Source organism: Aspergillus pseudotamarii (assembly GCF_009193445.1).
Source record: "Aspergillus pseudotamarii strain CBS 117625 unplaced genomic scaffold BDV38scaffold_66, whole genome shotgun sequence".
NCBI classification, from domain to species: domain Eukaryota; kingdom Fungi; phylum Ascomycota; class Eurotiomycetes; order Eurotiales; family Aspergillaceae; genus Aspergillus; species Aspergillus pseudotamarii.
The window spans coordinates 61303-75958 of record NW_022475080.1 but is presented as its reverse complement, the minus strand read 5'-3'; the positions used below and the strand labels follow the sequence as shown (position 1 = coordinate 75958).

At 50.1% G+C, this 14656-nt stretch overlaps 7 protein-coding genes across 7 annotated transcripts; 1 reads left to right on the top strand and 6 right to left on the bottom strand.

The window, feature by feature from the left end:
- Positions 1-144: 144 nt before the first annotated feature.
- snf4 (AMP-activated serine/threonine-protein kinase regulatory subunit SNF4) lies at positions 145-2442 on the bottom strand. Its single transcript, XM_032055688.1, has 7 exons — positions 2207-2442; positions 1805-1928; positions 1506-1655; positions 1078-1434; positions 910-1019; positions 582-851; positions 145-527 (listed from the first exon to the last, which is right to left on the bottom strand). The coding sequence occupies exons 1-6, from the start codon at positions 2258-2260 to the stop codon at positions 666-668; spliced, it is 981 nt and encodes a 326-aa protein (XP_031909517.1). The 5' UTR covers positions 2261-2442; the 3' UTR covers positions 145-527; positions 582-665.
- A 1103-nt stretch (positions 2443-3545) lies between these two features.
- Positions 3546-4888, bottom strand: BDV38DRAFT_184347 (CRAL/TRIO domain protein). The gene is made up of 2 exons (XM_032052141.1): positions 4024-4888; positions 3546-3965 (listed from the first exon to the last, which is right to left on the bottom strand). The coding sequence occupies exons 1-2, from the start codon at positions 4826-4828 to the stop codon at positions 3637-3639; spliced, it is 1134 nt and encodes a 377-aa protein (XP_031909516.1). The 5' UTR covers positions 4829-4888; the 3' UTR covers positions 3546-3636.
- Positions 4889-5252: 364 nt separating this feature from the next.
- On the top strand, positions 5253-7387 carry BDV38DRAFT_274290 (DNA-directed DNA polymerase alpha subunit POL12; the record flags this gene model as incomplete). Its single annotated transcript, XM_032057818.1, has 4 exons — positions 5253-5563; positions 5621-5791; positions 5851-7150; positions 7214-7387. The coding sequence occupies 4 exons, from the start codon at positions 5253-5255 to the stop codon at positions 7385-7387; spliced, it is 1956 nt and encodes a 651-aa protein (XP_031909515.1).
- Positions 7189-8232, bottom strand: BDV38DRAFT_258085 (Apc13 domain protein). Its single transcript, XM_032055687.1, has 2 exons — positions 8118-8232; positions 7189-8020 (listed from the first exon to the last, which is right to left on the bottom strand). The coding sequence occupies exons 1-2, from the start codon at positions 8118-8120 to the stop codon at positions 7595-7597; spliced, it is 429 nt and encodes a 142-aa protein (XP_031909514.1). The 5' UTR covers positions 8121-8232; the 3' UTR covers positions 7189-7594.
- A 148-nt stretch (positions 8233-8380) lies between these two features.
- On the bottom strand, positions 8381-10323 carry BDV38DRAFT_258084 (translation initiation factor eIF2B subunit delta). Its single transcript, XM_032055686.1, has 2 exons — positions 9596-10323; positions 8381-9534 (listed from the first exon to the last, which is right to left on the bottom strand). The coding sequence occupies exons 1-2, from the start codon at positions 10241-10243 to the stop codon at positions 8533-8535; spliced, it is 1650 nt and encodes a 549-aa protein (XP_031909513.1). The 5' UTR covers positions 10244-10323; the 3' UTR covers positions 8381-8532.
- Positions 10324-10864: 541 nt separating this feature from the next.
- On the bottom strand, positions 10865-12647 carry BDV38DRAFT_258081 (kinesin-3 family protein uncB). Its single transcript, XM_032055685.1, has one exon. It carries the CDS (start codon positions 12548-12550, stop codon positions 10922-10924), a length of 1629 nt encoding a protein of 542 aa, XP_031909512.1. The 5' UTR covers positions 12551-12647; the 3' UTR covers positions 10865-10921.
- Positions 12648-13848: 1201 nt separating this feature from the next.
- Positions 13849-14364, bottom strand: BDV38DRAFT_286777 (uncharacterized protein; the record flags this gene model as incomplete). Its single annotated transcript, XM_032060747.1, has 2 exons — positions 13849-14139; positions 14272-14364. The coding sequence occupies 2 exons, from the start codon at positions 14362-14364 to the stop codon at positions 13849-13851; spliced, it is 384 nt and encodes a 127-aa protein (XP_031909511.1).
- Between the last annotated feature and the right edge of the window lie 292 nt (positions 14365-14656).

The following is a 14656-nucleotide window of genomic DNA, read 5'->3' as shown; positions in this document are numbered from 1 at the left end:
CTATGTACCACGAAGTCGAGTTCGATTAAACTAAAACTTGAAACACAGGAAGAGAGACCATAGCAGCAACTTCCTTCGGCGAATGTATCAGTCGCTCCTTCTGCTCTGGAGTATGCTGAATGCGTACAAAGACCCTGTTCAATATATCAGCCGGTGGAAGGCATTCATTCCAAAAACTAAACGCATCAGCTCTATGAGAGTACATCATCTTACCGTATGAAAGTATACGGCTACAGCTGCACCATACAGTGTCATCAGAACTATAGAAGAGATACAATACATACTCCAACGAAGACAATGGAGGATAGGCTGACGGGCAGAGAGGGACCTTCACAACAATAGCCATACATAAAAGAAAAATCTATTATGGTCAATCCAAACGCCAATGCTGAATACGTGGGCAGAACGTAAACCCGACAAGCTGAGGGCCAACCCAATAGAAATCTAAATCATCATACAATACCTTGTTTCCTTGTGCACTGCAAGTCGAGAGGAGTCCATGCCCCGGTGGGAGACGAGAAGGGCGACTGGAACGTAACCATGTTTCCGTCGAATCCTTAACAATAGACCATGTCACTGACCTTTAAAAAAAGCAGAATCAAACGCCATTACCATGCAATTTTCAATTGTGCACCAGGCACCCTCAGCGCGATGTCTGGATTATATCAAGACGATTCGTCGTTTTCGCCTTCTAGAAGGATATATTGCAGAATATCACTCAATGTGAGAACGCCTTTTAGTCGGAAGTTTTCGTCCACCACTACCAGGCGGTGAACACGAGACTTGCGAATTGTGTCAAAGATAGTATCCAGACCATCATTCAACGAGCATGTATAGATACCAGGGAAATCCTAAGGAGGTCCTACGTCAGCCCTTAGAAAAGAGGAGAGTTTCAACAGCCGAACATACTGGGGATCGCTTTTTCAACGCCTCTCCAACCGTTAGGCTTAAGTCATCGTATACACCACCTTTGATCAATGTGATAACATCAACTGATTCGAAGACGTTGTACACAACACCTGGCAGTAAGTGGTTCTTTTAGTACTTGGATAGAAGTTAGGCTGGGCAAACTCATACCTTCCGAGTTTACAATGGGCACACTCGATATGCTCCGCTCCACAAGGATATGGATTACATCGATAACAGGCGTATCCATTGATGCTGTTGCTACATTTTCATAGCTGCCTAGCAATATCTCCCCCAGGGGTCTGCGCAGCTTCTGTGTCTCACTGACATTGACGGCGACGAACTTCAAGATACGGTACTGTGTAACTACACTCAGGACATGTGATCGGTCCGTTTGACTGTCATTAGTAACCAAAGGAATTCGTCGAGCCCGAGAGTCAAGCATGCGCCGACAGGCTTCATAGAGAGGCCTTTCCGGATCGATAGAAATAGTCTCCGGCGGAGCAACCCCTAAAGCCTTTTCTACCTCTATATTTGTAGCTCATTATCAGTACCGGTCCAAGGGTATATTAAATTGCGGGGAGGGGTGAGTGGCGTACCTCGGAGGCTGTCCAGTCGGAATTGATCTATTTCACCCAAAGCTGCCGGGTTCTGAAAATAGTATTGAATGACATTGATATAATCGGAGGTGGTGAGAAGGCCCGCGAAAGTCGAGGTTTTAGAGTCCCATAATGGGGCTGACACGATGCCTGTTGATTGAGCAATGTGAGACCTCGTCAGTACATCTTCCTCCCTGAACATCTAATAGCCTGTTTGCGACGTCGCACCCTTTCGCGGAAGAAATACGGGCAGGGGACACGGCGCACCACACTATTCACCAAACAAGGGAAGTACATGCCATTTTGGATTAAGATATTCAAACTCTCTTTCACTGACAAAGAGGTGTCGAAGATGATAAGCCGAAAGCTGAGCGGAAGGACATCGTAACTGTTACGGACTTTGAGGAAGTTGCGAATGGCACGCTACAGACAGATATGATCGATAGGGAGAGTTATTAGCCAAAGTCTCCAACTATATTTACTGAGCATGCTCGGAAAGGAGGGTATAGGCGAATGAATGGTAGGGAATCGCAGCTCGTGCTCGGAGATAGTAGCATGATGGACTGAGGGGGCCACAAGCCCACAATTTCAAGCAGAGGGGAAGGGAGAAATAGGGAAGAACAGCCGGAGATGAGATACTTAGGGCGAATAAAATAGGCCCGACCAAGAAAACAAAAACTCTAAGAAAAATTGAAACTCACTAGGCCCTGTCGCTCTTCCCGATCGATCGCCCTTTCGGGCTGGGTTGGGGGCATTGGATGCGAAAGACCGCGCGGGCGGAGGTATGAGGAGGGCTGCACAAAACCTCCCTCGTGACCAGACACAGGGTGACGATTAGGGATGGAGGTGAGATTGTTGGTAGTGTGGATGGAAGTGGTAATTGGAGTCGTCGTAGTAATGGGGGAAGCGGGAGAAGGAGCAGCAACAGTAGTGTCGTCGGTCGTCGTCGTGGCGGGTCTGGGCGGCAGTCTGATTCTGCCCGTGGGGTTCTTGTCCGCCATCGGCATCACGGTCAACGGTGGGAGGCCGGGATTAACTTATGACTGGGGGCCTGCATGTAGTTTGGAGGGGCAACGCTAGAGGGATTACCTGTAGCGTACAATAGGCGACTCAATGAAAAACCAAATGGGTTTAGTATCCGGAGTTCTCTTTATTTTATTTCCCCCCCCTCTTCTTCAAGGTACGTAATGTATCAGGGAACAAAGAACAAACAATGTAGTCAAGAGTCAAGTCGGAGGGGAGCTGGGAACACCAGTGGGAGCTGAGTACGACAAATAATACAGGAGATCATGATAATAGTAATATGGAAGGTTTCATCATGGATAGCGATATCGATTGTTGATTGAGAAAATCAACAAGTGCAGATATAGAAGTAAAATATGGTGCCCTATCAAAAGAACTAGCTAGCTTTTCTTCAAGAATAGTGATTTTCTCTTTTAAGTTTGTAGATCAACGGCTCTGTTGCTGGGAAGTCGTATAACGGTCAAGACCAGTCGACGAAAATGAGAGGAGAGAAAAATGGTGAGACAGTCTTCGGATAGACAGGGATGACAGTTGAGACTTCTTTTATCCTACGACCGAATCAATTGATCCCCCACCAAGCATCTGATATCACATACGGAGGCCACCAAGAGATACCCCGCCATCTAGCACGTGACACGGATCTGGGGTGCAACTATATGGGTATGCCTGGCTTTTCTGGATGATGATCTAGTATATGAAGTCATCGGGCGTCCTCAGAGAACCATGTCTATATACAAGATGCGCTGTTGCTGCTTGACAAAGTAATAGCCTCCAAATAGATCCCTTAAGCTGCTGGACCGGAATAAAAGAAATGCTCAAGTGAGCTCGGCTCTGCGGACCAGTGTATGAGAGCAAAGCAAAACAAAATGACCCGGAAGTCCTTTTCACCAGTTCGTGAATGTCGGAGGAACATAAGAAAGCAGGCATGATGTAACGTATGCGGTCTAAATGTATATGTATAAGATGAGCTCAACAATATGCTAGGAAGTATTATGTGCAAGATGCAGGGGCAGTGAACATTAGTAATGCAATTGAAGCCCAGGTAAGATGGCAAAATGGCATGATGTTGAGAGTGGTTGCGAATGTCGGATTGTCGATACACAGGTGGTTACTCCGATGGAGCTCCATTTGAGGTCTCTCTCTGCGCCAGACTGGGACTGGTTCCCGTCTTCAGATAGTTCTCGTACTCTCCAATGCGCTGTCCACCTTGGACCCACCGCTCGCGGTACGCAGCCCTCCTTTGGTCAGCAAGTTGGTTCAGAGTTGGCCAGTAGGTCGCATGGTCGTATCTGAACTCGACATCACCTCCCATAGATTTCATCAGTTGAGCTGCAGGTACATGTTGACGCAGGTCCTCATTGAACTTGAGCTTCTGCCGGGTCAAAGGATCAATGAACGGGGTGATCAACTTGAAGAACCCCATGATCATGAAGGGCACTAATGCACACAGTGAGATCAGTATAAGGAAAAAGACAGAGATGCGAGTGTCACTTACTGTTGATGACCAACGCTCGACCCATTCTCTCGGGATAGTGATTTTGGAGAAAGTTGAGGGTCTGTTTGGCCTGGCCGACGCTTGCATTCTGGCCCGACTTCGTTTCGTTGTAGTTAACAATCAGCGCCAAAGTCTCCTGATCCGGCCCCATCAGATCAATCACCCGCTCCAACATGAAAACCAAATGTTGAATCTGGCGGTCGCTCTTCTCAGTGTTCTGATTCGACGGCAGAAGGTAGAGACAAGGACGCGCATGGATGTCATATCCAAGGATGACCTGCTTTCCCGTCTCATTCTCAACTGAGATAAAATCCGCAGTCAGCTTTTCCACGCCGTATTCACGACGCCACGTCAGAGTACGCTCAAGTCGTGCAATTGCTTCGGACACGTTCCATTTCGTTGCCCGCAAGTATCGAAGCAAACATTCCCGGGTCAAGAACATGCGCTCATTGTCAGTGAGGGGTTCAGTGGGGGCGTTCTTCGCAGACGTTGTCGGTACTGTTGTCCAAGAGGAAACGGCCTTAAGAACAGAATCGTATTTTTCCTGTTGGTCGGGGGTAAGCTCAGCAGACGGAGTAGGCTTGGCCGAGTCGAGAGGACGAGGGAAGGGTTTCTGAATGAGCCCATCAGCCGCTGAGGATGGGAGCTCCAGTTCAATATCCTTGCCATTGGTTGCAGGCTGAGTCTGCTCGACAGTGTTACTGGAATTTTCAGCAATTGCTGATGGCACGCTTGTCTGTGAGTCGACTGCCTCACCGCTGCGGGCTGACGTAGCGGGGACAGGGGGTTCCGATGTTGCACTCATTATTGCAAGGAATAGTAATAGTATGCGATTCAATTAAGTTCAGGTCTATGGAGGGTATCCTAGGCTGTATTTCAGGGGGCAATGGCTCGCATAATATAGACTGGAGACAATTGCAACTCCCCTGGGAGATTTTGTTCTTTCTGCGCAAGTTTTAGCGCTGAGTAGGCTCAGTGTTGATCGACAGGCCCACAGGATGATCGTTCGACATAATAATAATAGACGGAGTACTTACGTGGACTTGTCTCCCTGGGCCCATAGATTAACCGGGAAGGCGGTCACTCTTTTAATTAATTTCCCCGTCCCGTGCCCAGGACGCGGCGCGCGTTCTCCGCGCGTTCTCCAATTTCGGATTACCAGCATTGGGGGAATTTACTTTGCTCCTACAATTCGAACGCAACGCCGTTAGAACTGACTCGGTGTCACCATGGAGGATATTATTGGGGAGCTTAATGAGCTCTTCGCAGCTTCCTCTCCCGATGGACTACCTAAAGACGTCCTCGCAGAGCTTCAGTCCCTTCTGCGAGTCCACTCGATTGCCCCACAGGAACTATTTTACAAATGGGAGTCATTCTGCTTGAAGATGGGCTCCGAAGAGACCAAACTAAACCTAGAGACCGTGAGGCTGTTCAAGCGTGACGTGCAGGAATTACTGGAGCGAGAGACTCGAAGCAAGCCCAGCCGACAATTACCCACCGCTACCCCGCGCGCAGCAGCAGCAACTGATGTTTTTGGGATGTAAGTCGCAGAGGCATGCCGTATCTGGAGAGGAGTTTGTTGACCTCCTTACTATAGATTAGACGGATTAACCCCAAATGTGCCCCACGGTCGAACGCCGAACTCAGCCAAGCGGAAAGCGGACTTCGCATCTCCCTCTACGTCTAAAGTGGGAAAGGTCGATTCTCCAATCGGTTCTAAGACTCTGCGAAAGCCTATGAATGGGGCTGCTACAGGTGATGGAGTGCAGTATGTTTGGAGAAGGCTATCCCGCATTGCTGGAACAATATGATTGACTGCGGACACAGGTCCGTGCCTTTCTCGGAGCGCCAGAATCCCGGCCAGACGCTTGAAACCCTCAATGCCCACCTGTCGATGCCAGAGACCCCTATGGCTCCCTTTTCAGAGGCACGGATACGGCCCACTGCGAACACGGATCTGAAGAAGTTCGGATACAAGCCAATGGCAATGCGACAGTCTGAAGCATCCGAGATCCTAGATGACCGCATTGACGAGTTCACGGCCTTGTTCCAGAAGGAATACGAAACAGAGGACCTCCCCTTCGGCAGTGCAGCGACCCAGAGCACCAGCGAGATTGTTGCGGTCGGACGGATTGCGTCAGACACCATGGAAGGAAAGCTTAACCCAGCCTCTCTTGTACTTGAGACGTCGAGACGAACAGGAGCTGGAGTGCGTGTGCCTCTGAAGGTGGATACGCTACCGTCGGTGAACTTTTTCCCGGGACAAATTGTTGCTCTACGGGGTATTAATGCGTCCGGGAATTACTTCTCGGTCAAGGAAGTCCTATCCACCCCGCTTTTACCGCCCGCTGCATCATCTGTGCCCACTATGGAAGGTATCAACGAAAGATTGGAGGAGGCTGGCTCTTCTCCATTGAACTTAATAGTCTCCTCGGGGCCATACACAGCCGACGATAACTTAGATTTCGAGCCGCTCAATGAGATATGTCAGAAAGCGGCCGAGAACTATGCAGACGGACTCGTCCTCATGGGTCCATTCTTAGATATCGAACATCCACTGCTAGCATCGGGAGACTTCGACCTCCCAGAAACCAACGGATACGATCCAGACACCGCAACCCTAACAACAGTATTCCGGCACTGCATCACAACACCCTTACAGAGATTAGTCGCGGCAGTACCCAGCATCACGATCGTGATGGTTCCCTCCGTCCGCGACGCCGTGAGCAAGCATGTCTCCTGGCCGCAGGAGCAGCTCCCCAAAAAGGAACTCGGCTTGCCCAAGCAGGTGCGCATGGTTTCCAACCCAGTCACGCTGTCTCTCAACGAGACCGTCATTGGCTTGTGCTCCCACGACGTCCTATACGAGCTGCGAAGAGAAGAGGCTCTGCACGGCAAACCCAAAGAAGGCAACCTGCTCACCCGGTTGTCCAAGTACCTCGTCGAGCAAAGACACTTCTACCCTGTCTTCCCACCGTCATCGCGAGACGTTCTTCCCAAGCCCGGCATAGATAACGGATTAGCCACGGGCGCCACCCTGGACGTCAGCTACATGAAGCTAGGCGAGTGGTGGAACGTCCGACCAGACGTGCTAATCGTTCCCAGCATGCTCCCACCGTTCGTCAAAGTGCGCACCCCTATCCCCCATCCCCATCTACCTATTACAACACACACTCACAATATCAAACAGGTAGTAGACAGCGTCCTGGTAATCAACCCAGGCACGCTCTCCAAACGCCGAGCAGCAGGAACCTACGCGCAAATGGCCATCCACCCACGAGAAATCACCGACGAAGAACGCGAACAAAAACACATCAGCCACAAACTGTACGAACGGACACGGGTAGACGTCATCCGCATCTAAAGTGCAGTGCCTCGTTGGATTAACTAGATATACCATAGCATGTATAAGGCGGGCGTCAGGCATCATAATGATAATGAAACAATACAGTCCACAAGGAATACGAAATAAATAAAAGAAACAAAAGGGGTATCAACCAACCCAACGAAACCCCTCCCAACCCCCTGTCTCCCTCTCCCTCCACAAAAAAACCAAAAGAAAAAAAGAAAATCACCGTAAACAAACAACCCTCTTCCCCCCCATCCTCCTCCCCCCCTCCTTAACCCTAACCCCAGCGCTCTTTCCACCCCCCGAGTTCACCAACCCCTCTAATCCTAAATCCCTCCAAACCGCCTCCCGCCGGCGTTCCATAGCCCTACTAATCCCAAACGCAGCATGCTGGTCGGGGACAACATCATCCTCGTCTTCGGGGTTTGGGGGCTGATACTGCGGCGCGACGTAGATGTCTTCGATGGGGAGGAAGGAGGGGATGAGGGTGGGGGACGAGGAGCCGTAGGTGACGGTATGGTTGTTGTAGAGGTGGGATGTTGTTGTTGTGCTGGGGGTTGCGGAGGTGTGGGGGCGCGTGAAGTCTTCGAAGTAGTCGGCTAGGCGGGGGTGGTGCATGTGTAGGTGGGTTGGGGTTGAGTCTTTGCTCTATTTTGTTTGGGGGGTTTGTTAGTAGGGTGAGTTGGGTTGGAGGTGAGGGTGGTTTGGGAGGGTAGGTAGAGATTAGATTGGAGGGGAGCGTTACCATCTTGAAGAATTTGATGTTGGATTTGTGGCTGGTACTTTTATGGGTATCTGCATGAGTGAGGTATTGACATGAGAAGGTTGTATGTATGTACTGGAGATGAGGTGGATGTACAGAGTAGATGATGGATGTAAACATCTTGGAATTAACGGCAGTATTTCACCGCGTTTAGTTTATCTCCATGTGACTGTTGTCTTATCTAAATTGGCATGGATTTTAGTCAATTACGGGTTTTGGAGACAAAAATGACGGTACTCAGTAGTAGTATAATCGCTAGAAGTCGTTTACACATGCCATACATATTGAATCATACCCTCTGGCGAAGCCCGAATCTATTAAAAACCGATGCATATCCCGATAACCTGAGCTACATTTTTCATTTCACGAGAATCAAAGGGAACAAAGAACCCATCATTCACAAGTTCGTACTCATCCGATGCACGATCGGAACCGCGCTTGGCGGCAAGCTGCCCATCTCCGTGACTACCATGTCAACATACTCGGCTGGGGTCACGTCGTACATGATGTTCAAGAGCTGTAGATTAGGCGTTTCCTTCCAGTTTGCAAGAGGCGAAGAACCCTCAGGCAGGGGTGTCGACTCGGCTGGGGGAGCATTGGTGGCAGCCTTATTGCCACCTTTCTTCGCGTCGCCTTTCTTCGTATCAGCCTCGTCAGCGGGGTCCGGCAGACCCGTCACCTGCTTCAAGGGCTGGCTGGGGACGAGCTCATCTGCATCGGCAATTTCGTTGACGACAATGCTGTCAAGGGCGACACGGTCCGTGAACTTGACAGTCTCACAGCAGACAATGACAGGTACCTCCACGCCACCAGCACGCTCCTTAGCCGACATGGCGACCAGCGCTGTACCCACACGCGAGTAGAGTCGTCCGTTACTGGTCATGGCGTGTGCGCCGAGGAACACCTTTGTAGCATCCTTGATAGCGTGACTGATACCGTTGACAAGAGAATACTGCACTTCCAGACCCGCATTGGCGAGCGTGCGGGCCAGGTTCTTGCCTTCGAACAACGGACGGGAGTCGATGATGGACACACGAAACTTCTTGCCCTGCTTGTGTGCGTTGAGAAGCGTCTGCTTAACAATCGAACTGCCGGCAAAAGTGACGATCACGTCGCCGTCCTGGATCTTCTCTGCGGCGCTGGTCGCAATGACCTGGTCGGCCACGGTAATCTTTTCACGGATGAAGTTATCAATAAAATCGCACAGCGTTGCCTTAGCGCTGGCCTCGGGGACGGAAGGATCAATAGAGGAGATTGCCAGTTTAAGCGCACGGATAGCGTTACCCTGACTGATTGAGAGAGGACGGCATGTAGAGAGATAGGTAATCTGATGGGATAGGTGAGTAGTCAAGTGACGCGAAAGGGAGGTGCCCAGGGGAGTCGTATAAGCCTCGATGACCTAAAACAGAAGATCAGCATAAAACAGCGCGTCACCAAACAAAGGACTCCGAAATACACACCCGCTTGAAAGCCAGCAACGTAGCCACACAACGAGCACTGCTACCGCACACGACATAATCCCTCATCTGCAGACCCAGCGCCAACACAGCAGGGTGCACTTCCTTCCCGGCACCAGCGATAGTAGTCCTCCTCGGCTGTCCATACAAATGCCCGAAGACGGCGACATTCTTATCCTCCTGCTTCTTCTTCTGTTCCGTAGCGCTGGCCTGTGTAGCAGACCCGCGTCGATGCCTCTGACTCTTGTATGGCTGTCCCGGAGCCTCCTTCCCTCCAGCGCCGCCTCCAGTCGAGCCCTTTTTAGGCGGTGCGGCGTTGGGCCCTGGTCCGGCACCTGCACCTCCGCTGGCTTCTCTTTCAGCTCTCTCTTTAGCTCTGCGGGCGGCCTTTTCGGCCTTCGCTTTTTTCTTCAGTTCAGCTGGGCTGAGTTTTTCCTCCCCTGGAGCTCCGCCCGCGGCGGGGGGGGCATCTTTGGACTTAGGCTGTTTAGGTGGCTTGGCGGGTTTGGATGCGCCGTTGGACGGCTGCGGTGGTTGGGAGGAGGGGGGTTGCTGGGAGGACATGTCGGAGGTCGATTGTTGCGTCGCGGGCGCAGGGCTTGTTGAAGTGGAGGGAGGAGAAGTCAGCGCAGGGTCGATGGGGTTCGCCATGGTGGAAAAAAGCGGACTAAAGGACGATGACGACGGAGCGGAGGGGCATTGGCGACTTTTTTTTCGATAGTAGAGGGTTGTGGGGATGAGATTGGGACGTTCAAATGAAATGTGACTTTGACTCACCAAATTCGGCATGATGCCATAAGCCGACACTAGCACTAATGCAGCCCTAGTCTCTTCCACCCTATTTCGTGATTTAGCCTGTTTAAAGCATGTCAATCTTTAATGGATTCTATCTTCTTTGAACCTTTATAATAAACAGTTTCACTTTTTAATATGTATTCTATTGAATCATAACCAATATCGGACATGTATTCCATATCAAGTCAATCATTCAATCATGTCTCACATCCTGACATAACACTGGATTCATCATTCATCGCGGAATTAAAAGGAAGGAAAAAAAAAAAAAAAAAAAAAAAAAAAAAAAAAAAAAAAAAAAAAAAAAAAAAAAAAAAAAAAAAAAAAAAAAAGAAAAGTATGAAAAACCGTGAAAAATAAACAAAGAAAAAAAAAAATCGCAAAATGTCCACCGAACAGGAAAAAGAATATCCAGATATCATGAACGAGAAGCATGTACGAAAAGCACTCTGCCACCAGAAACCTAACCCAAACACCAAAATTCCGCAGCGCCCATCAATCAGAAAGCCACCCTGCAGGCCAAGCCGCCCAACCTCATCGATTATTCGTCCAAACTTCTCCCAGCGCTCGCCGTCGTTTCCGGCCTCCCGGTTTTTGGATTGCTCGGAATCGCTCATGATCGGAGGCCAGCTTACGCTTGAACAGGTTGATATCCATGAGCAGATCCTCCATATCAGCCTGCATGTCATGAGCTTCAAGCTCACGACCCTTAATTCGGATCGTATCCTCATCTTCCCAGATCAGATCGGGCTCGGGTTCCACATCTGAAATCGGCGATCCGGGACGGTTTTCCTTATTGTATTCAGTCACAGGCGAAAGACTACCTCTGCGTTTCTCAACGGTCACAGGTGGGATCGGATTTCTCAAACTATCGAGAGCCAACTTCAGGTGATTGCGAAGTGCTTCATTTTCTGTCTGCAGCTGCTTGATCTTGCATTCACTGACCATCTTCGTCTCCTCCATCAATCGCTGCATTTTCTCCACCTTCTGCTGATATTCCTCTAGTTTCTCATTCTGAATCTCGCTTTCTCGACGGTTTGCTGTCGCCAAACTGACACTGAGCTGCAGCGTACGGATAGTCTCCGCCATTTCGGCGATCTGTTTGTCGCGCTCGGCAGCAGACAAATGGTCTTGGTTGACCCGAGCACGAGTACGGATACGTTTCGCTTGATCTGCATAGCGGAGAGTAGATAACGTCTCTTCGTAGTCTGACGGGGAAATACAGGCAATCATGGCGGTCTTCGAGTTGCCTCCCAAGCTGTCTTTGAGTAACCAGGTGAGGATCGAGTCGCGATAGGGGACAACATCCTTGCCTTTCCGCTTGCCGGACCGGCCTTGCTTCGGATCCGCCAAGGCGGCAATAACTCGACCCAATGTCGTGAGCGATTTATTAATGTTCGATCCCTCGCGTAGTCGTTGTCCGGTTGCCTCCGTAGATTTAGCTCGTTCCGATCCTGCCAAGTCAACCAGGCGAATTCGTGCTGTGCGTTCCGTCGTCTCGTCGGTCGAGAGGTCATGGTGAATTTGTTTTAGGGTTATTGTGAAGACTGCATGGGAGCGGGACGAGGTATCATTCATCTTGGTGCTGGCTACTGTGCGGGAAACATCACCTTTGCGCATGCATTTCATTAGTTCAGCGAAATTCTTCACCGTTGCCTCGGTCAAGTCTTTCACGTAAGGGCCTTCAGAGGGTGACTCGCGGATCCGAAGGTAATGAGGCGGGTCGGTCCGAGGCACCAGCAAGTCGCGGACATGTTCGTTGTAAACCTCGAAATACGAAACGCGGATATTGAAGCTAATATCGGGTGACTGAACACTCTCTATGCGCTGAAACAAATCCTCGCAGGTCCGTGGAATTAAGCCCGGTTGGTCCGCAGTGCCCATCATGGTGTAACTCTTGCCGGAACCTGTCTGACCATAGGCGAATATGCAGGTGTGATATCCTTCGAAGTTGTGATCTAGAAATTCTTCTCCCAGGCAGTTATATACGTCCTCTTGGTGCGCATAATGATCGTCATCGATATCGTGAGACCAGAACGAATTGTCGAAGATGAATGATTTATCCTCCAAGACCTTTCCGCGTGCTTGTGACTTCGGTTTCCCCTCATCTTCTGGGTCAAGTTTGGGAGCCCTTAGTTTGGTCGTCTGCGTGCGAGGATCCATGCTAATCAAGCACTCCGCATTGCGCTCGATTTCTAGAACATCCAATTTTTTAGTAAACTGTAATTTTGTACGCCTTCCGGCGCGCACACACCCTACATACCTCTGGGCAGGAACTTCCTCACCCGAACCACGACACGGACATTGCCACCAGGCGTCGGGCTTGAGGCACCATCCAGATAGGTGCCGTGCATGGCCCCGCCTTCCCTTGCGCGTAGAGAAGGACTGGAGGCGTTCGATCGTAGAGCGGCGGCGGAAGCAGTCGTCGATCGGATTGACGGGCTGGTGATACTCGTTACGGCGGAGGTATCGGAAGACGAGGCGGATGATTGTGATCCAGGCCCATAGCCATGACCGATATGGTGGTAAAACCGCGGATCCAAGGACATATCCAAACTATGTTCACTCAATAACTGTACAAACTGAGTGCTGAGCTCACGTTGGCGATTCACTAATCGATGGTACATACAGACAAGTGCACCACTGCCGGAGGGAAGGCGATCCGAAATGGTGTTCAAATAAAGATAGAGACAAGACGCTGTGACCCGGCGCAGGGAGTAGGTGGTGCCTTCCCTTCTTGTGGATAAGGGCGTCTCTGTGGTTGAAGGTTGAATATAAAGGGATCAGTATCCACCCAATATTGACAGGTACATTGACCCTCCTTTTAATCAGGGGGGGTAAACAGCCGAGAGTTAGTTTACTGGCGAGGGGTCCCTGCGATGGAAAGTGAAAGAGAGAAACATGCAGTAATGAGCGCAAGGGGGAGGACCAAAGAAGCCCTGGTATCTCAAAAACAACCAAGGAGCAGAGAGAGAGAGAGAGTCTAATAACAAACGCAAGCGTTTGCAATTGAGCCTGAAGACGGCTTCACATGGCGGTCGGCCAGTGACGCTCGTTTGGGTTTTGCCGTTTCCGGAGTGGTATAGGCCTCAGGCAGGAAGAGGCCAGCCCGCGGGAGGAGTGGTTGCCATAGCAATCTCCACCCGCCTAAGATAATGGAGTCCACTTGCCAAGGAAAGTCTCCGACTGTCTAGTACCCAATGCATGTCATATCGTGATACGAGTTAAATAAATGTGGCTCATCTACAGTTACACATGTTTCTCCATTCGACCCTGAAATGTTGCCGGTCGGATAACGAACGCCCCGACACGGCAGTAACTATATCTGATTCATTCATGCATACATACGTACATTTCATTATAACATTTTGATCATTTCTCCTCACCCACAAGATCCATCAAGGAAAGACAAGGAGTGCCGCCAGGGTCGGACAGCGGCATGCTATGCCACGAAAAACGGCCTAATTGAAGGCATCGTCCTCTTTGGTTGGGTGATGAAAGTTTTTATTCGCCGCTATGTAAGCATCCGCGTCGTCGTGACCAAGCTCTCCTTTCGACAACTTGTCATAATCAGTATATGAGGCGTCAGGGACGGGGTTTCCGTGTTTGTCAAGAGTGGTCTCCAGCATCTCCTCCGTATTCCATTTCGACAAGTCTGGTTTATTAGAGCCGGTCGCGGAGCTCATTGCTTTTTGAGCGGCCTCCTGGCCCTGGCGTAACGTGTCCTGAGCTTTCGAAAGCATGGCGATGACCTGACAAGTCACTACCTGATACTTTCCTTGAAACAATCAAGTCTAGACACTCACGTACCAGTTGAGAATGGTGTTGATAGTTTAGATCAGTTTAGCAATACATAAACAAAATTTGTTATGAAACAGACGAACATCTTCGCCTGCCGGGGGGTCTATTAATACTTTAATCGGTGGCGTTGATGATTTGGTGATGACGACGACTTTCATCATCACTTCCGTGGACATGCTTTGTTTGTACAAGGTCATTGACTATAATGCGAGCCACTTATGGCTCGAGAGTCCGCAAAAGGAAGTTTGCTCGCTGGGTGGTATCCAGTCAGAACGGCCGGTGGTTCAGTCTGGAACCCTCCATGCGTGTGGGAAGGTTCTCCGCATCGACCGAGGTGGCTCAGGCAATGATCAGGATAATGATCATATATGGGATCGCGTAGCCGGGATGGAAGCTTGTTACTGTCCATGGGCAGTTGCCCGGGTGTGGTACTCATTGGCTGGTAGTCATTGTTGGTGAAAGCCAGAA